At 37.5% G+C, this 23,051-nt stretch overlaps 1 protein-coding gene across 2 annotated transcripts; it reads left to right on the top strand.

Moving 5' to 3' along the window:
- LOC101487086 (uncharacterized) lies at positions 1 to 23,051 on the top strand. Of its 2 annotated transcripts, XM_004555363.3 has the most exons (7): positions 1 to 40; positions 1,727 to 1,834; positions 6,202 to 6,343; positions 8,002 to 15,309; positions 20,048 to 20,146; positions 21,587 to 21,670; positions 21,949 to 23,051. In XM_004555363.3, exons 4-7 carry the CDS (start codon positions 8,035 to 8,037, stop codon positions 21,955 to 21,957), a joined length of 7,467 nt encoding a protein of 2,488 aa, XP_004555420.2. In that variant the 5' UTR covers positions 1 to 40; positions 1,727 to 1,834; positions 6,202 to 6,343; positions 8,002 to 8,034; the 3' UTR covers positions 21,958 to 23,051. The 2 variants fall into 2 exon arrangements, with proteins under 2 accessions (XP_004555420.2, XP_004555419.2); XM_004555362.3 differs by lacking the exons at positions 20,048 to 20,146; positions 21,587 to 21,670; positions 21,949 to 23,051 and adding an exon at positions 15,970 to 17,217 and having other exon boundaries at positions 8,002 to 15,876.

Below are 23,051 nucleotides of genomic sequence, written 5' to 3'. Positions count from 1 at the left end.
CACAGATGTTGTTGGGCTTTTTTTCTCTCTTCAGATGAAGGTAATGTAACAAACTTGAAATGTTTTACTACTTGCTAAAACACTCATTTGTATTCTCTGAGTTTAATCTTCAATCTTCTCGTTGGTCTGCTCTTAAATATTAATAGCAACATTTCCTTTTTTGCTTTTCTGTTTTTCTTTTTTCTTTTGAGGATTATTGCGTTTTGAATGGCAAAGTTAAGTAGATTTAAATTTATTAAACTATTTATTAAAATTAAACACATAGATTTTAATTTACTTTACTTTAATTTACTTAATATTATTGTGACTAGTTGTGTACAGGTTTTGCAACTACTGTGTAATAGGGAGCAGAGATAAAACTGTTTTATTGAGAATTGTTTTGGGTTTTTGTTGTTTTTGTGAACATTTTGCACAAAGGACATTCGTTTAATTTTCTAAACTTAAATCTCTGTTTATGTGTCGCTCTATTTGAGAGATAATTCCACTAAGATATGTTCAAAAGAAGCATAGGGTTCATCAGTGTTGTGAGGTGGCAAGCAGAGATGATCCACCTATTAGCTGAAAATGACAAGTGGTCAAGGAACTTTTCAAACTCTTCCTTTAGGAAAAGAAACAATAAAACACCACGAAAACAACACAGAACCCAGAAAACTGTATTGCTGGAAAACCTTTAATAAAGTATCAAGACCAAAAATAATTATTTTTATATTTGTTCCCCATCAGTGTAAAAGTAATTAATACTACTACTACATATGTGTAAGTCCAGCATCATATTCTATAAAGAATATGTGCAGTGACTTTATATAAACTGATGTTCAGTCTTTTAACTGCCTCTTTGTCTACATGGTGCTATCGTAGCAGTTGGCCCAATGAGGTCATCATTTTATTTATTTTATTTTATTTTATTTGCCTGTCCCGTTTGGATCTTTAGCCATCAGAAACGTTGTCTGAAGGCCAAGAAAGATGCCAAGTGGATTTACTTTACCAAGTGGATCATCATGGCCTTGCCATATTGGTCCATTTGATTGACCTTTATTATAATTGTGTATTTATTTTATTTTTGTTTTTTAAAGACGGGACAGACATGACTGGGGGATAGGACAGGGAGAAAGAATGAAAGAAAGAGAGGGAGAGAAAGAAAAATAGAGGGGAGAAGAGATGGTGAGAAAGGGGGGAAGAAAGAAAGAAAAACAAAAAAAAGAAAAACAAACAAAACACCTGGATCACCTGTATGGGGATAAAAAAAACCAGAAGAGAAAACAAATAACAAAGAGCAACATAATAAAAACAACACCATCACAATAAACTAGCTAACAATAGATAACAGTAGATACTTTTTAATTTCACCTGTTGAGAATGAAAAAAGAAAACAAGCAGAAGAAAACGAGAGCAATAGAATAAACAACATCACGATGATATATGGGAATATAACTGTAAATACTAAATATTAAACATTATTGTGCAGCATGTAAGAGGTCATCATTTTAGCCTCTCCCAGGATGCATTCGGTCAAGCATTTTACTATGACCAACATCCACTGTAATACTACTTTGTTACAAGAAGAAGGCATCTGTTTCATCTGCCTTCACACCTTCTGATGTCGTGGTGTGGCTCCGTGTAGCTGACACTCCACTATCTTGTACTGTATTTTGTCTAAATTTGACATTTGCTTCTGTTGCTCTGTTCATTACTTTCTGTATCATCTCATTCTCTTTCTTCCTTGTAGATGCAGCAATAATCATGTCGCCAGTTACCATGTGAACTCTTGGAACACCTCCAAATGTTTCACAGTTGCGCTGCTGGAAAACTTCACTTTCAGATTTGATCCCAAATGGTAGGCATTTGAACCTATATCTTCCCCATGTAGTACTGAATATACACAGAATTGATGACTCTTTGAATATCTTGACTTAGCAGTAACTATATTTTCATCGTGCTCTGTAAATATTTTCTAGCTGGCAAACCTACTCAAAACTTCATCAGTTGTTGAGATTGAGTAATGCTGTCTCGAAATTGTTTTATTTAAGTCACTGGGGTCCAATCATAACCTTAATTTTTTGTTGTCTTTTCTGTGGGGTGTTTCTTGGGTGTCCAACCTGAAGGCTATGCTTCTGCTGGTCTAGCTCTTAGGGTGACTGAGGCACGCAAAGCCCCTGACCACATTAACTGAAAAATAAATCAACAAAAAAATAAAATAAAATACTCCTCATCAGATTATGACGACTAAAAACATGACGTTTACCTTAATTGGATGGCCTACATCAAATATAACAATAACACTTCTCACTATTGCTAATATTAATGAAACTAAAAAGGGTAGGCCTAGTTAGAAAAAAAAAGTAAATTCGCCAGATTTTAATACTGACTATTAATTAAAACTAAACATAAATTTTAATGTAATTTACTCCATTTTGAAAAGTGAAGTTTGAAGTCAATGTTTTTTTTAAAGCTCCTTGTTTCCTGTTGAAACATGAATATACCAAGCAACATCCCCTGCTTGGCATATGCATGGGTGCATCCTTTATTCAACAATGTGTGCAGCCATTCAGTGCAAAATGAATCATGCTGACAAACCAAAAATTTCACTTTCCGAGGCTATGCGGTGAAACATTACTGCAGTGTAACAGATAAAATCTCTGGGCTAGTTTCACTTTATATGAAGATTGTGGTTAAGGCTGTTCTCTCCATTTAAATCTCCAGGTGAAGGAAACATAAGTTTGAAATATTTTGCTTACTAACACAAAGTGTTGTTTGACTAAGTATACTAGATATTTTATATTGATTAGTTACATCTTCTGGAATCTGAAAAACATGACTCAGATAATTCCATATTTTTGGCACTGTTTAGACCACTTGGTAAATAGTGAATGTTATTTAAACATTGCAGCCTATCTGAGTATTGATGCTGACCATCTCACACCCCGTGTACTCATCTTCTGAGGGCTGGTTCCAAGAGAAAAATACACCACGTCACAAAATTCAAATAATCTCAGACTGGTTTCTTAAACATGAATGAATGTTTTGTGGGTCATGTTGGGTCCTGGTTCTGTCCAGCCCTTCATATTTGACACTCTTTCTTCGATCTCTGCCACTGTGATGGTTATTAGTCTGTTCAGAGATGTTGTTGTGATCTACTCTTAGATCCATTAGCCCCTGGGCATTGTTGTTATGCGTTGCTTCCATCTCCCATATGCTCTTTCAGTATTTCTCTGTTTGCAGTCTTGGTGGGGCTGTTCTCATACTGGTCCCCTGCCACTGAGAGTAGAAAAAGATATATATAACTTTTTACCACCCTACTCTATTCATAATCCATTGCAGATGGATCCACATATTTGATTTGGCACACATTTTGCCAAACCAAATAAGGAAAAATATGTGTCAAATCAAATGTTAGCAACCCTCCCAGAATTTTGCGTCTCCTCCTGGTCTTGAACATGGGATCTTTCACCTGTGGCTAATGTGTTAGCCACTACACAATAGAGCCAACTAGGGGAAGAAAATGACTTTCAAAAGATATAAAGAAATGATAAAGAAGTGATTATACTAATTTTTTACATACATTTTGCGAAAACAAACCAAAAAAGGCAACCCCTGACTTTACCACCTTTGTCATCTGAACAGGTACTCAAGAAATTTCAATGGGTCTAGTTTGAAGAAATTGATTGTAACAAAGGCCATTTTCCATCAGGTTAAAGCCGGCCTCTTCCGCTCTCTCATTGGCCAGTGTTAGTGTCCCTCTCTTTTAATGACTATATTCATCATAAGTTTGCTCATTGGTAAAAGGTAGGCCCACCTCTATTTTGAAATGACTTTATTGACATTCAGGGAGGAGTTCCAGGTCAGGGGTCAAACTGTCAGCCATTAGATCCAAAGTTCAGCAGTTTGAGGAATAGGTATCATCTCCTTTTACCAGCAGTGACATGCCAGTGACATGCCAGTGACATGACACGAGCAAAAAGAAAAAAATAGAGAACGCTCAGACAGAAAGGATAAGGAGAGAGCAATGGTCTGTAAAATCCTTTTTGGGAGTTGTTCTGTTGTTGCCTCTCCAGTGATCCTATTGTCATTTTCATTTACACCAAATCAGGTGAAAGGGAATCACAATGGTTTATGCTAACTGACTGGACCAACTGATACCAAAGCACTTTTATGACTTTGTGTTATACTGTTCTGTATACTGATCAAGTGTTCACTTAATTTAGTAGTGAAGTAAAAATAGTAATATTTATAGCAAAAATTCCTATGATAAAATATTAATACATTTATTTTAATAAAACTTCATTTGATTTATTTATTCATTGTATTTATTTCTAAGCATCCTTTCAGGCTATGAAGTAACAACAAGTATTTCAAGTATTTCAAGAAAGTGAAATACCTGGTATGTATTTTAGCAAGTTTTGTTAAGTTGCAGTCTGGTTCACTTCTCGGGGCCAAAGTAAAAATCTCTTTATTTATGCAGCACATAAATAGTTAATTTGATGTGCTACAAAGACAAATTGTACAAAATTACAAGAAATATGCAAAAGATTACAAGAGAACAAAACATGATTACCATATATTACATCATTACAAACAGAGGACAAAGGAAGTGCAATTAGACACAGAACATTTCTATAAACAGTGAATCCACACACACACATAAAACATGCTAGTGTTGAGGTTGGTGAGTGAAACAGAAATACTCAGTGTATCATGAGAAGGCCACAGAAGTCTAGGCTGTGGGCAAATTAGATTCTGAATTAAACAGGGATCCAATGAATATTTTGCCAGTATAGGAGAAATATGCTCTCACTATCTAATCCCTATCAGTACTGTGGCTGCAATAATTTAGATCAACTAAAGGCTTTTCAAGGAGTTTTTATGACTCCCTAATAATAATTACTTACAGTAGTCCATCTGTAAAGTAATAAATGCATGAACTAGTATTTTTATTTCAGAGATAATGAGATGGTTAATAACATCTTTTTATTAAACAACAACCTTAATTTTCTAAGTCCCGTTAATTTATTTGGTAGTACCAGATTGTGACAAGTACATGGATATGTTACTGGTATAAGGTACATGGAAAAATTGTAGGGTTTTATTTCACAAAAATAAATCAAATGTCGTATTGAGTACTCATATTCAGGTTTAGGATTTTTCAAAGAGGTATGCAACCAAGAAAATACATTCAATTAGCATGAAGATGACCACATTTAAGTGGAAATTCATTGCTTTTAGAAAAGAGTTTTAAAAATATAACTTCTTGAAACATTTTTTTTGATTGTTTAGAAAATTTCTAACCACATGTAATATGTCCACATAATTAATATTAAGTGGATGCTTTTGGACCTCAGTACCCAAGCAGAATTCATGGATCAGTTTGATGCTATTCACACTATATTCACATTCTTAGATTAAGAACACAGAATTCTCTAATTTTAGATTAAGCATACATTTTCATTACTATGCAGATGATACCCAGCTCTGTACATCAATGAAGTCAGATGCCACACACCAATTAGTTAAAGCACAAAAATGTCTTAAATATTTAAATAGCTGGAGGACCTATATGTTTTTCCTTCTAAAGTTAGTTAGAACTGCAGTTATTGTGCTCAGCCCTAAAAATCTTAAAAACATGTCTAACCAGATACTTACTCTGGATGACATTATGATGGTTTCCAGTAACACTATGAGGAATGTTGGAGCTGTTCTTGACATGAAGTCCTTCAAAGAGCATAAACAAATATAGGAATGCTTTATTGCATTTGTGCAATATCTCTAAAATTAGAAACAACCTTTCTCGGAGTGATGCTGAAAAAGTAGTTCAAGCATTTATTACTTCTAGGCTGGACTACTGTGATTCGTTGTTATTACGCTGTCCAAAAAACTTATTGGGTAACTCTGAATGGTCCCTTAGTTATGCTGCTTAGGCAGCTGGGGAATTCCCATGATGCAGTAAGTATTTCTTCGTCAATCATCTTTTTCACTGACTATGTGCCACCCTGCATTTCATCATTAGTCATTTGGGGTGGCTGTGGCTCAGTGGGTAGAGTAGATCATCTACTAATTGGAAGGTTGGTGGTGCGGTGGAATTTTCTGTTAATAAAGTCTGGGTGAATGAGGCATGTTATATAAAGCACTCAAGTGATCAAGTAGAAAACACTACATAAGAACTAGTCCATTTAACATCCATTGTTAATCTCTGGCTCTCTTCCACAGCATGTTTTTTTTCCTGTCTTCCTCCCATCACTGCCGACCGGTCACAGCAGTGGCTGCACCTCCCTGAGCCAGGTTCTGTCGGAGGCTTCTTTCTGTTAAAAAGAAGTTTTTCCTTAAGACTGTCACCAAGAGATTCATCAAAGTGAGTCATTTGATTTTGGAGGTTTTCTCTCTATTTTTGTGTTGTCTTTACCTTTCAACACATAGCATCTTGAGACAACTACTGTTGCTATTTGATGTTATATGAATAAAATCGAACTGAATCGAATTAGGACTGCTGCTATCGATTGTATTATTAATTATTATCTCAATTATTCCATCAATTACTGAAGTAATTGGATAAGAAATACTTTTGTCTAATTAATGAGTAATAATAAATAATCCAAAGATGAAAAAACAAACGCACACTCTTAGTTTCCCCTTGGCTTTCTGCCTGTAATTTTTTTTTTTTTTTTTTTTTTTGGGGGGTGGGGGGGGGGGGGGGGGGGGGGGGGGGGGGAGGGGGGTTGTTCCCTGTCCTTTTGTCTGCGTTTATGCACCAAATGAAGGTTCAGAGTACCCGACCTTCTTCGAGTCCTTTGGTGGCTTGCTTGTTTTGTAAACTTGTAGAAGGCATTCTACCTTGTTCCTCCAATGTCCTGTGGGAGGCATTGCGGGAGTATGGGGTGTTTGGCTCACGTCCCCAACTGTGTCACCAACAAAGTACCCCACACCATCCCACCATCTCCTTTATATGTTTCACGGTGGGAAACATGCATGTAGAGACCATCTGTTCACCTTTTCTGTGGCACACAAAGATATGGTAGGTGGAAACAGAAATCTCAAATTTGGACTCATCAGATCAAAGCACATATTTCCACTGGTCTAATTTCCTGGTGTAGGGTTTCTTGGCCCAGACACATTTCTTCTGTTTGTCATTTTCCTTTAGTAGTGGTTTCTTAGCAGCTATTTGATTATAAAATCATGACTCGTGCAGTCTCCTCTGAACAGTTGATGTAGAGATGTGTCTACTACTAGAACTATGTGTGGCATTTATCTGGACTCTAGTCTGACATACTGTTAAAGCTGGTGACTCGGATGAATTTATCCTCAGAAGCAGAGGTGACTCTTGGATTTCCTTTCATGCAGCGGCCTTCATGCAAGCCATTTTAGTCGTGGCGCTTGTTGGTTTTTGCAACTGTACTTGGGGACACATTCAACGTTTTTGCAATTTTCCAGACTGACTGACCTTCAGTTCTTAACCTCCTAGGACCTGGCGTCCACATAAGTGGACATCACATTTTGGGTTATTTAGACCAAAATACTAAATTTTGCTCTACAAGGGCCTGATATCCACTTACGAGGACATTATACTGCTACTGTTCTATCGAAATTTTAAACGAATATCCTCATATGTGGCTCTTTTTTTTCTTTGAAACAAAAATCAGGTACATTCATCGGGTCCCAATCAGCCCAAATATCAAAGAGAAATTAAAAATGCATGCCGTGGAAGAGTTCGGGTCCTAGGAGGTTAAAGTAATAATGGACTGTCGTTTTTCTGTACTTAGATGATTGGTTCTTGCCATAATAGGAATTGTAATAGTTGTCAAATGGGACTTCTCCACAACCTTCTTAATTGGACCGGGACCCAGTCCAATTAAGAAGGCAAGAAATTCTACAAATGAACCTTGACAAGGGATATATATATGACTTGTGGTCCAGATTGATGGTTGTATTAGACACATTACATTTACAACAGTTACAACTTTAAACAGCTGCTATTATGTTAAACATTATTCTAATTTCTTTTTCATTTTTCAGAAACAAGCATCACGGCTAAATACATAATCAAGAATGGGGAACGAAGTACCAAAGGAAAGTAACATGGGCAACAGCCTTAGATGCTGCAAATGTGGTACAGTCCTGGCTCCATGCAAATCATTTGCTGACTTACAGCAAATTACTACCATTAATGGACGATGTGTACATAGGTTTAATGGAGGTCAATACTACAGACCAGTTGGTTACAATGACGCATATGAGTGTGATTATTGCTTTAATAAGCCAATCAGAGACCAAGAGGAAATGAGAAGAAGAGAAGAGGAGAGGCAAAGGAGAGAGGAGGAGAGGAGAAGAGAAGAGGAGAGGAAGAAAGAAAAACTGAATCAAAGACTACAAGAATCTAAACAGCGAGCTACAGAGCAGCTTGAGAAACAACTGAGTGGCCCGATCTCAGATGAATTTGAGTCCAAACGAGATGTTCTAATAGGGCATCTGGATGAGTTTGAAGCTAACTATGAATCAGGCAGTGACAGTGATGAGTTTCTTGAAATCCTCTCAGTGAAATGCAGTCTTCCACTTTCAAATCTCAGTCTGACTCAGCTCACAGGTGATCAGCTCAGTGAGATCCTTTCAGTCCTGGACAAACTTCTGTTTGATGAGTGGATTCGTGCTCCTCCATCCATCAGCACTCTGCAGCACACTCAGGTGTTCATCACAGAGCTCTGTGCTCTGTCTCTGGAGATATCTGAAGACGTTTCCTTACACACCGTCTCCAATCATATGCAGTCCCTAGTGGAATCCATCAGCCAATCAGCATGCAGTGTTTTTGAGATTTTCCTCTTGACTCAAGCCCTGTATCTGAACCTGATGCACCTTTTCAATGACAGCGGAAGATCTGATAGGGATGCCGGCTTCGTAGCCAAACAATGGGCAAAATATGAGATTTCCACTGAGAACCTCTTTATAATTGAATTCCTGAGCACCCTTACATCATCACTGCAGAGTGCAGTTGGAAGAGCCTCTGTGTTCACTTTAAAGATGGAAATCCAGTGTTTAAAGCTTCTCTTATCCACACTCACAGATCTAAATGGAAAAGAAGCCCACTCAAAGTCCACTGAAATGCTCCTCAAACTTGTGCAAATGAACCAATGGACTACAATGGAGGCAGTCACTCTGCTTAAAGCACTATCACAGAAATATGCAGATGATGATTCTATAACTCAAATCCTTACCTTGGTACAAGTGTATGACATACCACCAGATTGGATAGATGACTGTGGGCACTCTCTAATCCAGCTCCTTGAATCTGCTGCTCCTGAGAGATTTTGTCAGGATTTCCAAAAGACTCTAAGAGGAAACGATGAGAACAGTGTAACTGCAGTTCTAGCAGAAGTAAAGATGCTGTGGAATTTGGATGACTCTGTCATTGATATGATAAAAAACATTAACACTGGTGTCCTGAAATATACAGAAAATGTACCAAAAGAAGAACCTTTTATAAAAGATTCAGTTAAATGTGAATCTTTGAATGCAGACAACATACAGAAGTGTCTGTGTCAGCTCTGCAAAGCAGTGTTCAACATAAAAGGCTGGTGGCCCACGGTGAGGCAGGTGGTGCGGTGGTGTGGACTGGTGCTGACTCAGCAGAGTGGAGTGGTACAACTGGTTGGTGTGGAAGAAGACCCATGTGTTACAGCCATGTTTGCAGCCATGCAAGTCTGCATGGGAAACAAACTAGACATTGTGCTGAGCTCTGATGTTCACTCAGAGGAGCAAACAAAGGAGTGGTCTGACTTCTACAAGCACCTTAACATTTCACTTAACACAAACATGAAGAAGACTGACCCATCATTCCGGGATGTCTATGAAGCAGACATTGTTTATGGTACAATGGATGATTTTGTGTCAGATTATGTTCAACGTGGCATAGAGGCAATGGAAACAGGAAACCCACAGTTAAATCGTGGATTCATTATTGAAAAACAAAGTCTCAGTGCTCTGCATGCTCTGGAACTTTCAAGACTCAAAGACAATGACTCCTTGGTGTTTGCTGCAGAGGTCCTGCAGAACCTCATGACTAAAATTTGCAGTGAAGATGTGGAACTGAGACATATGTTTATCAAGATCCTTTTTCAGGTCCTCCACAGTACCCTAAACAAAAATACAACCACTGACAGTAAAATCATTACAATCACAAAGAAAATCAGTAAAAAGGAATTTCTTTCTAATGAGGTCTTCATTCTGAACTTTCTTGAGAATCTCCTGAAAAGTTTTACAAAACAAACAGAAGCTGTTAAAAACATGACAGATCCTGCAGGGAAATGGTGTTTTGAGAATTTATTTGCCTGTGTGGAACAATTCCAAGACTTAGACAAAGAAACCAAAGAAGTCTTCAAGATGGTTTCAAATCTTGGGGAACAAACACTTTGGTCACCAGTAGAGGTCTTAAACCTTCTTGAAGCATTAACTGATAACCACAATGACGACGACTGTATTCCCATCATGAAGATTTTGCATTTGATGGAAACATGTCGGGTTTCTTCCAAGTGGAAAGATGAAAACAACAACTCTCTCCTTGAGCTCATAGATTCATGCACAACTCAGAATCTGATCCAGCATCTAGAAAAGAGCCTTAAAGATGAGAAAACTGAAAGCACTGACAACCTTTTTGATGAAATACGGCAGATGAAAGAAATTGACAAACAAACACTGAGTAAATCATACAACATAGTAACTCATGTAACAAACTTAATCAAAACTGGTGAAATTAAAAAACTGGCAGATATTCAGCGCGCTAGGACTCTCAGTCACAGCATGGAGACAGAGGACCTTCAGGAGATCCTTGCAATCTTATGCAATGCTGTACACCTCCACAAAGCAGAAAGGAAGTGGTTTCCCAGAACCACTCAGATGATAAGCTGGTGCCTGTTGGCCCTGTCTGACACTGGGAAGCTCCTGGAGATGGGAACTGGAGAAGGAAAGTCTTGTGTCATAGCGATGCTTGCAGTGCTGCGTGTGCTTAGAGGTGAAAAGGTGGATGTGGTGTCCAGCTCTTCTGTGTTATGTCAAAGAGATGCTAAAGAATGGGCCAAATTTTACAAATACTTTGGCATTACAGTCGACATAAACACAAATAAAAATGAGGATAAAGATCGGAAAGAATGCTATCAGAAGGACGTGGTCTATGGAACCATTGAAGCCTTTGCTGCTGATCACCTTCGCCAAATATTTGAGATGAAGGATGTGAGGCCTGATCGTAACTTTCAGTGCATCATTATCGATGAAGTGGACTCACTGCTGCTGGATCAGGGAGTGCAGCTGACATACCTGTCCAGCCCCATGGTGTCCATGCAGCACCTGAACATTATTCTCACTATGATCTGGAGCCACGTCAGTCAGTATGGCTTCCTATCTACAGGACACCAGACATTTGTACGAGGTCCTCCTGCTTCATTCTTCAAGGCCATCTATGACTCAATGAACACAGAAGGCAGTGAAATTAGTGATCCAATGGACATTTTAACTATTGCTGAAGAATCTAACATTGTGCCAAAAGGATTTTCAGAAGATATCTACAAGAGTGAAAACCATGAACTTCTCAGTAAACTGAAAACAGTGAGTCAGGATTCTATGGTAGACTTTTTCAAAGAAATTGAGGACTATGTCCCTTACGGCTTTACTGTTTACACGCTAGATGACAAAGGACTGCTCTGTCTTCGAAAGTGCAGTCCATACAATGACCTGGACATCCCAGAGCTTTCATTTCTTGTGCTGGAGGAAGGATTGTGTTGTCCTCTCTATGAGTCAGAAGAAGTTCTCATCAAGCCCATTGCAGAATTGATCTCTGAGAGGATTCAGTACACCCCATGTGAAAACAATACAGAAAAAATCAGCATTCCTGGTTTCTTGAAGAATCTGGTGGAGAAGAAAGTCTCAGTGTGGGTTCAGAATGCCTTTCTGGCAATGTTACTGAAAGAAGGACGTGAATATGTCGTAGAAAATGACAACGTCTGTCCAGTGGACTTCAGATCCACTGGTATTGTTGAACTGAATAAGAAATGGGGTGATGGTCTGCAGCAGTTTGTGGAGATTAAACACCAAGTCAAACTGAGCACAATTTCAACAGTGACAAATTATATTTCCAACGTTTCGTTTTTTGAGAAATACCAGGGAAAAATATATGGAACAACAGGAACACTGGGGAGCAAAGCAGACATTCAGTTTTTGCAGGACCTGTATCCAAATCTCTCTGTGTGCAAAATACCAACATTCAACAGGAAAAAGTTATTTGAGGTCAAAGGTACTCTGAAAAAAACAGCTGAAGAATGGAAATCTGAAATAAAAGATGTGGTCACAGCTCAGATTTCCCCAAATTCATACAGAGATGGAAGAGCAGCGTTGGTGATCTGTGAAACTATAAACAAAGCAAAAGAGATCTACGAAGAGTTGAAGAGCAGCATCCCAGGTGAAATCATTCTCTACTGCCACAGTGACAGAGACAGTTTGAGTAAAATAGACAAGGAGCTGCTTCCTGGTGATGTCATTGTTGCCACAAACCTTGCCGGCCGTGGCACAGACATTAAAGTGTCCCCAGAGGTGAACAATAATGGAGGGTTATTTGTGATCCTCTCTTTCCTCTCTGAGAACACAAGAGTGGAACTCCAGGCTTTTGGACGAACTGCACGCAAAGGTAAACCTGGATCTGCTCAGATAATCATTTCCACTGAACACCTGCAGCCATCTTTCAGCACAGTGTCCTCTCTGGAGGAAGCCAAGAGCACAAGAGACCGACTTGCAGCAGAAAAGATAAATCATATAATGAACGATGTTGCTGAGATGAAACTGCGGGAGGACCTTTTTTCAGAATACTGTGAAACACTTCAAGATATTTATAACACCACTGATGGAGACGAGGAAAAAGCTGTTGTTGCCATCATGAATGAGTTCTGGGGGATTTGGCTGCAAACTAAATCAGAAGAAATTGATCAGTTGAAAAGAAATGAACTGCAAGAGAGTCTGAAAGCTGATTTGTCAAAGGCAAAAAGTCAGTGTCAATGTCAGACTTCACCAAGTTCCAGCATTTATCACTACATCAAGTTTGGAAATGTTGCACTGGGTGATGGAAAGTGGGATACCGCAGCCAGACTGTTTGAAAAAGCCATGACAGAGGATAAAAGCTGGGCAGCTGTAGCATTTTACAATCATGCATACTGCACTATACAACAAAAGAAAGCAGATTACCTCACTAAGGCCATAGATGAGCTAAAGGAAGCACAGAAGTCTGTGAAGTATCTCATTGAAGAACAAATAGTTTGCCTTCAGTTTGCAAAAATGTCCTCTGCAGACTCAACCGACAGTAATGCAACCAGCCTGGAAAAACAGTTATCAACCAGGTCCACAATGTATAGTTACTTTGACAACAACATTACTGAGGCCATCCAAAAGTTGGATGAAATAAAAAAGAAAGAAAGCAATGCAGCAGCCGAAGAAACAACGATTCGTGAACTGGTGTCAGATGCTGATGAAGATCTCCAGATAGAAGCTCACAATCTCTGCAGTCGAGGTCTGAACTTTGTATTTTCTGTGAAAGAAAAGCCTCGTTTCTCATGGGAAGGTCTGCTGGTGTTCTTTCTTGGAGTTTTACAGATTGTTGGAGGAGCACTGCTCACTGTATTTACAGTTGGTACATTTGCTCAAGTTGGAATGGGACTCATTACTGAGGGAATATCAGACTGCATCACTGGCATTGACGCCATGGTGACAGGAGAATTCAGCTGGAAGTCATGGGCTATAGAAAAAGCCATTTCTATTGGAGTCTCTCTCATTGGGTTTGGAGTTGGAAAGCTGATTTCAAAGGCCTTCAAATGCTGTAAATCCTTACTTAAATTTGGCAAACAGCTTAAGTCAATGCCAAAATTTCTCTCTATACAAGCTAAAGATGGCCTCAGTGTTGCTTTGAAGGCAAATATGAATAATGCAGTAAAATACACAGCTAAAAAATTTGCAGAAGAACTAATCGCCTATGGACTGGGAAAGGCAGAAGAGGAAATCATTAAAACAATGTTAGAAGAAATCAAAAGCAAGGTGAAAGACAGAACTGATCACGAAGTGAAATTAAAAATGGAAAAAGAGCCTTCATCTTCATTAGTAGACCTCATTATTCTTTCACACCTTGAGGACAAAAAGCAACTTCACGACCTTCTGAATGACGAGAGAAGAAAGGAAGAGCTGCTGGCCGTTTTCAGAGAGTTAAGCAGAATTGCAATAGAGCCATTCTATGCAGACCTCAGCTGGCAAAACAAACTGAATTTATCCCTCTCCGAAGTGATTAAAAAAGCTAAATCAGATAGCAAAGGAAAAATAAAAGCAATTCTGACAGTTATACAAGGTGTCCACATTGGCACACTGACAACAGAAGCCATCAGTGAAGTAGCCACCCTGTCAGACAAGTTCTTTTCAAACTTTCATAAACAGCTGAAAATATTCAAAGAAACCCAAAATTATTCAGAGAATATAAAAGTAAGTGATCTGTCTGCAGAAGACATTAAACTGCTGAAGGATTTCAAGCAGGATTTAGGCAGCACCATCAGTACTTTATTGGCTGATGCTTTGGTAGAAGTTTTCCACCAGAAGGTCTCCAGTCACATTGTTTCTATTGTTAAAGACCAAGCAAATGGTTTTATTGGTAAATATGTGAGAAAGGGCTTAAAGACTGACAGAACAGAGGAAAAGCTCAGAGCTGGACAGGACAACAGATGCATTGCATACATGCCAAAAAAACCAAATTCTAACCTAAAAGTTGAAGGCGAGGCAGATCAACACTCACAATCACATGCTAAAAAGATCAAGAATTCCACGACTGCAGGCACCATCCTTGATATCAGAGTCCTGTCAGAAGCCGCTGGCACTAAAGTTGTCATCCTAACAGAGGACAGCAATGGAAGACTTACCAAAATGCAGGAGCTGAGCCCAGACACTAGACCTGCCAATCAAACTGTGACCCTGATCTACAGACCAAAGAGTGACCAATACCCCGATGGCCATTATGATGTGCATATCAACAACCAGACAGTGAGCATAGACAACAAAGGCAAGAGCTGTCTGTTTTATGCTTTGGCACGTGGAATGAAACCACAAGCCAGTGAAGAAGAGATCACTTTGGAAGCAAATCGTCTTCGATCTGTGGAGGCCGATGCTCTTCTCAGACACCCAGGCCAATGGGAGCCTTTCATCAAGCGGAAAGAATTAACTGAAACAATCAAGGGAGGGGACTGGTACATGTTAGGAGCAGCATTAAAAGAGATGATAAATGAAAGCAAAGAGGCACTTCAAAGAGAAGTTGGAAAGGTAGGCTCCTATAAAGAGTTGCGAAAAAATACAACTAAAAATCCAGGAATTGGGCAATTCATTAACGCAGCTCACCAGCCACCAGTCAGTAGCATATTGAAGGCCAAAAAATTGAACCAGAAGAGCAGATTAGTAGAGGCCATGCTTGACGTGGCAACAAACTCATCTCCACTAAATCCAAATCAAATTTCTAAAGTGGTAGGTTCTCATGGCCATAAACTCCTGACTGCTTATGTGCCTAAAGAATTACATGAAGAATTTGGCATCACGAAAGCGCCACCCTTCAAAGACCTCTTAGCTTCAGCAATAAGTAAAGACAATGTTGTGGGTACCTTTAAGCTGATGATCCTTGACTGGATATCACGATACAGTCTGGATAGTACCAAGAATTTTCAGAACACCCCAATAAGTAAAACCAGGCTTGAATCTTTTGAAAACAGTTTTCAGAAACACAGCACAGAGATGGTAGAGACATGGTTTCCTCTACTTCAAAGTAAGGGTGTTATGACAAATGCCCATCTAACTACTATCACTGACTGGATCAACAAACAGGGCTACAATGAAAAGGTAATGCTCCTTTTAACAGACTAATGAACATCAATGCTTCTCACCAAACTTTCCATAATGTTGAGAAACTGACAAAAGTGATTTTTCTTCCAGTGCTTTGCCAACTGGGAATGTGACTGGTGAACAAGTACAAGGATCTTTCCCCCGCCTGATCACCATCAAAGACCTCACTGTATTTTGAAGATTGTGTTCCTTCCTATTTTAGTTACTCAGAAAAAAAATCAGTCTGTTGTCACCCTTAAATGCGAAAGATAAGAAAAAGCCAATACTCAGCATTACTGAATTAAGTTTAATGTTTACTGTAGTTTTCTCACCACTTTGGGCACTGGGAGTTTGCCCCAAAAGTGTAACTCTTAACTTTCCTTTTCTAAAAATTCTGCTAATAATCTCATGATTCTATTGATGGGAGTGGCAAACCACTGGCAAACAGATTATTTTATATTATTAAATGTATTTGGTTTGGATTCAAAGATAATTTTAAATGAAAAGTCAAATCTTTTTATGTTTTTAAAAAAAAATCTATACCGCCATGCTTTTCTTTTTTCAAAGTTCTTCAATACTTGTGTCTATTTCAAATTTAGGGCCAGTTTGCCATATATTCATTACTTATAATTCTACACATTAGCTATTTTTGATTTTACAAATAATATATGCACTTTTACTGTGGGATAGAGAGTATAAGTATGATGTGTGGTGTTCAAAACTTTAATATAATAATAAAGCACCACATTAGATTTGGGGGTTTTGTTTTGTTTTGTTTTAATTCATACCAATTTTGACACAATTAAAAATAAGCAAAATTCAAACAGCAAGTGGTAAATTGCTACTCAAACTGGCAAAGGATGGAAGCCTAGCCTGTTTACATGTGCTTCTATTATTAATTTTAACATTATTTTATATGGATATCTTGTGTGGAGGTCTGCTTAATCAATTTGATTGCTTGTAAAATATAATCAAACAAATATATCAGTAAATGGTGCAAGCTGCTAACATTTGTCAGCTTTCAATTTAAATATATTTTATTAATCAAGAGAATTAAACTCATTGCAGAAGAAAATAATGCTGCAAAATAAAGTGAACTAATAAAGGGAAATTATGTGATGTAGAAAAATCAAGTAATAACAGAAAACTATGTAATATTCTCCATCTGCATTAGTCCTTAAAATGTTTAAAATTTTGTTAAAAACAAGAATTTAAATTAATTGCATTACTTAAAGTGCTATAGCTACGGATGTTAAAAACTACTGATTAAATATTAGCAAACTATACACTGTTATTTTGATGATGTTCTGGAATGTATGTAACCTTAGATCTATCATAAATAAAATGAGCTTAAATCAGCAGTGTCTTATTTTAATCAATGGATACACTACTGGTCAGAAGTTTTAGAACACCCCAGTTTGTCCAGTTATTTACTGCAATTCAAGCCCTTCATTATTTAGGGTTGAGACTTAAGAGACTTTCCAGCATGAGACTGTAAACTTTAACCATCTGTGTATTTTTTGCACATATTACATTTGAACTAACTAAAGTGCTTGAAAAATTCAACCCTATTACTGGAGGATACTATTATAATTATCATCGTCATGGGTCTTCGATCGCTTTTTTGCATCAGTTAATTATGTTCTAGTTCCTGAGCAGGTTACTTTTCAGTGCCCCCGAGTTTGTATTCCTACTTCTTGATTTCGGGTCTGTTCATGTCTGTCCTATTCTCAGCTCTTTGTTTTGTTAATCCAGTCATGTCTCCATGTTTGTTTATCCCCAGTCCCAGTGTCAAGCCCACGTCTTAGTCTGAGTGTGTTTGCAAGTGCGCGTTACTTCCTGTTTTATTTTGATAGTCTCCTGTATTTTCCTGCTTCCTTGTCTGTTCAGAAGGATTACGGAGGTATGCCCACTCTACGCTAAAACCCCTCCTGTGTCTGTGTCTCCCTCTGTTCTCTGTTGTGCTTGCCACTCAAGCTGTGTATTCCTCATGAGTTCTCGCTTCTGTGTTTAGCAGTTCCCTTGTTTCTATTTTTTTCCTTTGCTTGAGTTTTTGCATTTTTGTATAATAAATACGTCATATTTTGTATTTTAAATACGTAGCGCTATATAAATGCAATCCATTATTAATAAATAAAGAAATATTATTTAAAATTATTTTGAATGCAAAGCAAATCTAGTATTCTGAAATAAGTATATCAGACCCAGTTTTACATGCCTATTTATCTTCTGCATTGTCTCAGTCAATGAACTGTCACAGACATTAGACACTAAGATTGTGTAGATGTACTTACTGAACCAAGTAACAGAATTACAATGGCTTGAATCTGTTTTGGTTGTCAGAAGAAGTCATGTAACACTCAACACATCTGACACAATTTCAAACGAGTTTTAAAAAGTAAAGCACAGAATAAGTCAGAATTTAAAAGCGGCACTGATAAAATGATGATAAATAATCAGATTTCCTCCTCTAAACTGAAAGAAACGTAAAGTCTGTGGATTGTGCAGTATTATACACAAGTTACATAAATTCATGCATATTACCAAAGAGTAAAGACTTTTTAATATCACAGCTTGACTTGATCTAACACTTTGAGGCCTAAAACATGAAACATTTTCCAGAAAATTCAAATTAAAAAAAAAACCTGGAGTGGGTATTGAACAATATTGAAAAACAAAAGTTTTTCAAAATGCAATTGCATATATGAGATTTATCTTGTATAACATTTGCTACATCTGGCACACTGATGATGTAGAAGTCTCAAAAACTAAACAAAAAAAACTAAAAAAAACCTCGTGATGTGATTTCTCTCACACAGATAACCTTTAATCTTGCAACCTAAAAACTAGCTTAAAGCCATGAACTAAGAAAATTTCTCTCTGAATACCTAAAAATTTGTTGGGGTTATTTCTTCGCGTGTTTTTAGTAGCATGCAGTCTTTGTTCATACCTTGGTAAAGAGAATACCTACTTCCTTCTGTTTTCCAGACTTTCTGACAAACTAAGCTAACACTGAATTAGTCATCAATCATATTTTTCACAGAGATGGAGAGAATTGAGCCAAAGGTTTACAATAGTTAGTACGTGACAAGTGATGGAAACTGTGGCTTTGACTGTGGGTTTGTGTGAGCATATATGAGCCAAGAGATGGCTGTTTGCTTTGTCTATTGCTGTTGCGTGAACTGCTATTTCCTCATTATTGTTTTGTAGATGTGGCTTATTGTGACACCAGTTTTATTCATCAACTATGGTTGAAAGCTTACATTCACATCACAGGAATAATTTCAGGGATTTTAATGATTTATTTGAAGTGTTCTTTCTCCCGGTTAGAATGATTGCACAGAGTACATCTTTAATTCTGTGCACTGCCACAGAGAACTGTTGATGTTGTAACAGCAAACTGTACTTTGGCAAATACATGAACAGGTTAAACAGTCAGTAAGTACTGAAAGTCATTACTGCAGGCAAATCACCAGCATCAGTCAGATCAGATCAAAGCTCTGCAAATATACATTTATTACTGCAAGTCAATAAGGAAAGGTCTGATGGATCTTCCAGGAATAGTGATGTTGCTTTTAAGATTACTGATTGGTTAGTAGGCGGCAATACCTTCATCTTCATAGTACAGAAACAGTTGCATACTTTGATCTCTTCAGTTTGTTTACTTGTAAGTTTGTGAAAGTAGATGTGAAAGGATTGTGGCTGCATATTCATAGGCTTTTTACATGTTATGATACTAATTTAAAGGCTTGTAAACAGATCTTGTGATTGTTGAGATAGCATGGATAGCTGTTACATCCTGTCTTCAGTCTTTATGCTACATAATTAAGTTTGTAAGCTGTTTTTTTTTTTTTAAATATAGTCTTCCATCTATCATCTAGGAAGAATATAAAGAAGCATAATGAAATTAAACTCAACTCAATTTTTTTCTAAACCAAGATTAAAGAAGTGGTTTTCACTGTAGTAAAACCACAGCTGTCAATGTATTTGGGTCACACCTCTTATGCACTCTTATTAATGTAAGTAAGTTTCGTGTTGATAATGACTTGCATGTTGTGGACATGACTTGCAGTTTCCTGGCAGTCTGTTATTGCCACATCTTTGTCCACAGCAGTTCTAGTGAGCATCAGCTTTCTGTTCATTTCGTTTGTCAGCCATGGACAAAACTGTGCTGCTGTTGTGCCTGCAGGTTGTTCTGCTCATCACTGCCTTTCCTTCGGACGCAGCTGGTCAAGTCGTAGTGAGAGGTCCAGATCAGTTAAAAAGATCCGCAACAGCAATCAAAAAGGTAGGGATACATACCTTTAATTATCTGTCTGAATTTACTACAAATTCCATATTATATTTTGTAGAGAGAGGAACTTAATGCAAGAAGAGAAAGCTCGCTGTTTTAGCTTGTATCAACAGACCTGGATCACGTGGCTGGCAAATGTGTTTGATTTTGAGTGTATTTCTACTTTTCCATTACAAAATTGGAACGTAGCATCATAATAGGTGTTTGTGCAGTTTTATACTCCCTTAAGTTCATTCCTTGTGTTTGGAAAGATTCATCAAAACTTGAAATTTTTTGGAAAACATGCATGGCGTATCCTCCAAACAAAAGAGGAGGGACCATCGGGCTTGTTATCAGTGCTCAGCACCAATGGAATTGACACATGTCAACACATGCACATGTCTAAAGCTGCCATTACTGCATGAATTTATATACATAAATACATGCATAAGAGCAACAGATGCTCCCAGTCATATGACATATTTTGTCAGGGGGTCCTTTGGATATTTCAGCAAGACATTGCTAAGCCACATACTGCATCTTTGCAATAGCACGGTTACGTAAAAGCAAAGTCCGGGTACCTAACTGGCCTGTCTGCAGTCCAGACCTTTCACCAACTGAAAACTAAGTGCACTGTGAAACAAGAAATACAACTGTCACGTACAGCTGTGTGGCAGGCAGAGGTGGGACCCAAAAGCAGGACTCAAAAACAGAGTTGTAAGCTAAAAGAGAAAGGTTTATTGCTGCGTAAAAATATTCAAAAATAAAAGAACTAACAACTGAAAACTCTGAAACTAGTAACAAAACAAGAAATAAACAATTAGGGAATACCAATAGAAACTAACTGATCAAACTAGGAACACACGAGAGACTACACAGCTAGCAGAGACAATGTGACAATGAGCAGAGAGCGACTGAAGATTTAAATACACACAGGATAACAAGGGGATGGGCAACAGGTGGGAACACAGGAGGAACAAATCAGAGACAAAAAGACGGGGGAAGAAAAACTGAGCAAAGTGCACAAGAGACCAGGACTACCAAAATAAAACAGGAAACACAACACAGAGCCAGACAGTGAGACAGCGATGGAGACATGATGGGGTGGGAAGAACACAGATGAGACCAGGACACAAAAGGAAACAGACTAAATGAACAAGTAACTAAGAACTCGTTACTTGTACCAAAACAGTACATTTTCTCAGTTTAAACATTTGATCTGTTGTTTTATTAGATCAAATGTGGGATTGTGAGATTTGCAATTTATTGCCTTCTGTATTTATTTACTGTTTACACAGGATCACAATTTTTCAAAGTCATTGTGGACTCTGTATATTAATCTATAAATGTCATGACCATGATTTCTTTATACAGTAACAACGTGTCTATATTTTATGTTGATTTTAATTTATCATCATTACATAAAAGCGCAATGTTCATGTCATTTCATTATAGGTGGCAAAAAGGACGGTCAACCCACCAAAGCAAAGACCACAGAAGAGAAGGTGTTCCCATAGACCTGGAGCATGCAGCCCATTGGTAAATTGTTTTGTTATTCACATTTTCTTTATTTCCTGCTGTTGCAGAACAGCAACTTGATAAACACTGAATCATCTTGTGAATTATCCTTCTGTTTCCAAAGCTTTCTTATTACAGAAAACAATAATGGATTGCAAAGCCCATGCAAGAAAAAGCTGGTCCTGTTACTATGATCACTATTGAATTTTTTTTTTTTTAATTTCAAGCACATAGATATTTAAAGCTAAAGCAGAGCAAAGACTGTTTTATCAGTTATTTATTCATTTCTCTCTCTGCAGGGCCAGTAATTTACCCATCACAGATTGCTGCGGCCAGAAACTCCTTCCTGCATTTTTCCATTGACCTGGGTGCTTCAATAATCTACGCATATAAACTATCACAACAACAGATTCTCTGCAAACATGTTGCAACATTGCAGTTGGTGCAGCAGTCACCTCGCATACATCACCGAAACAGACAGATGCTAAATTTGAACCAGCTCACTGGACTCCTCTGAGAAGTCAGAAATAAAACACAAATAACATTCAACCACTAAAACTAATTTTGGAAGTAAATATAAGGCGGAGTATTAGGGCCACATTAAGAAAATAAAATATTTTTGATTAATTTGAGAATGAAGTCAAAATTTCAAGATTAAAATCAAAAATCTATTTTGAGAAAAGCATCGAAATGTGGAGATTACTTTTGTTGTTTCAAGACACACTGCCACGTTTCTTATACCTTTGTGTAGATGAGTTATCCATTTCACATTACGTGAATGCAGCTTTCTGCACCATCTTTTCAACATCCTTTTACATTTACCATAATATGTTTGTGTGCTAAAAAAGAAATAATTTCCTTCTTTGTTACTTAAGTCGATTCTGAAGTACGATTTCACTCAGAGGGTACAGCAACCATGGCTGATTGTCTTGAAACAAAACAGAATTACAATATTATTCTCAAAATGATGAATAGTATTGTTTTTCTTAATGCGGCCCTAATACTACGTCGTATAAATAACCTCGGCATCTTAATTTAAAAAAAAAAAATCCTAAAGCACTTAACTGTTTTAAGATTTTTTTTGTAAAACTATGAATTTGAAGAATCGTGGATAACAACAATAATTGTTTTGATATTAAATAAATAATTGCATGTTGGAGGATTAACCACAGGAACATAAAAAGTGTTTTTGGTAATTACCAGTATTGTGTATTTAGGGCAGCTGTGGGTACCTTGTGTGGAACCTTGCACTGGATAGTAATAATAATTTTGTTAAGTACTGCATGTGCTGAGTATAAACTGGACTAATAAAATATTTAAAGCACTGCACATTTGCGTGAATTAGACTGATATTCTGAAAAGAAGTTGTGTAGTTAATTGTAAGATTGTCCAATGATGACAA

This window comes from Maylandia zebra, linkage group LG18, assembly GCF_041146795.1.
Source record: "Maylandia zebra isolate NMK-2024a linkage group LG18, Mzebra_GT3a, whole genome shotgun sequence".
Lineage (NCBI taxonomy): Eukaryota > Metazoa > Chordata > Actinopteri > Cichliformes > Cichlidae > Maylandia > Maylandia zebra.
The sequence above is the reverse complement of the archived record's forward strand: the minus strand, read 5'-3'. Positions and strand labels throughout refer to the sequence as shown.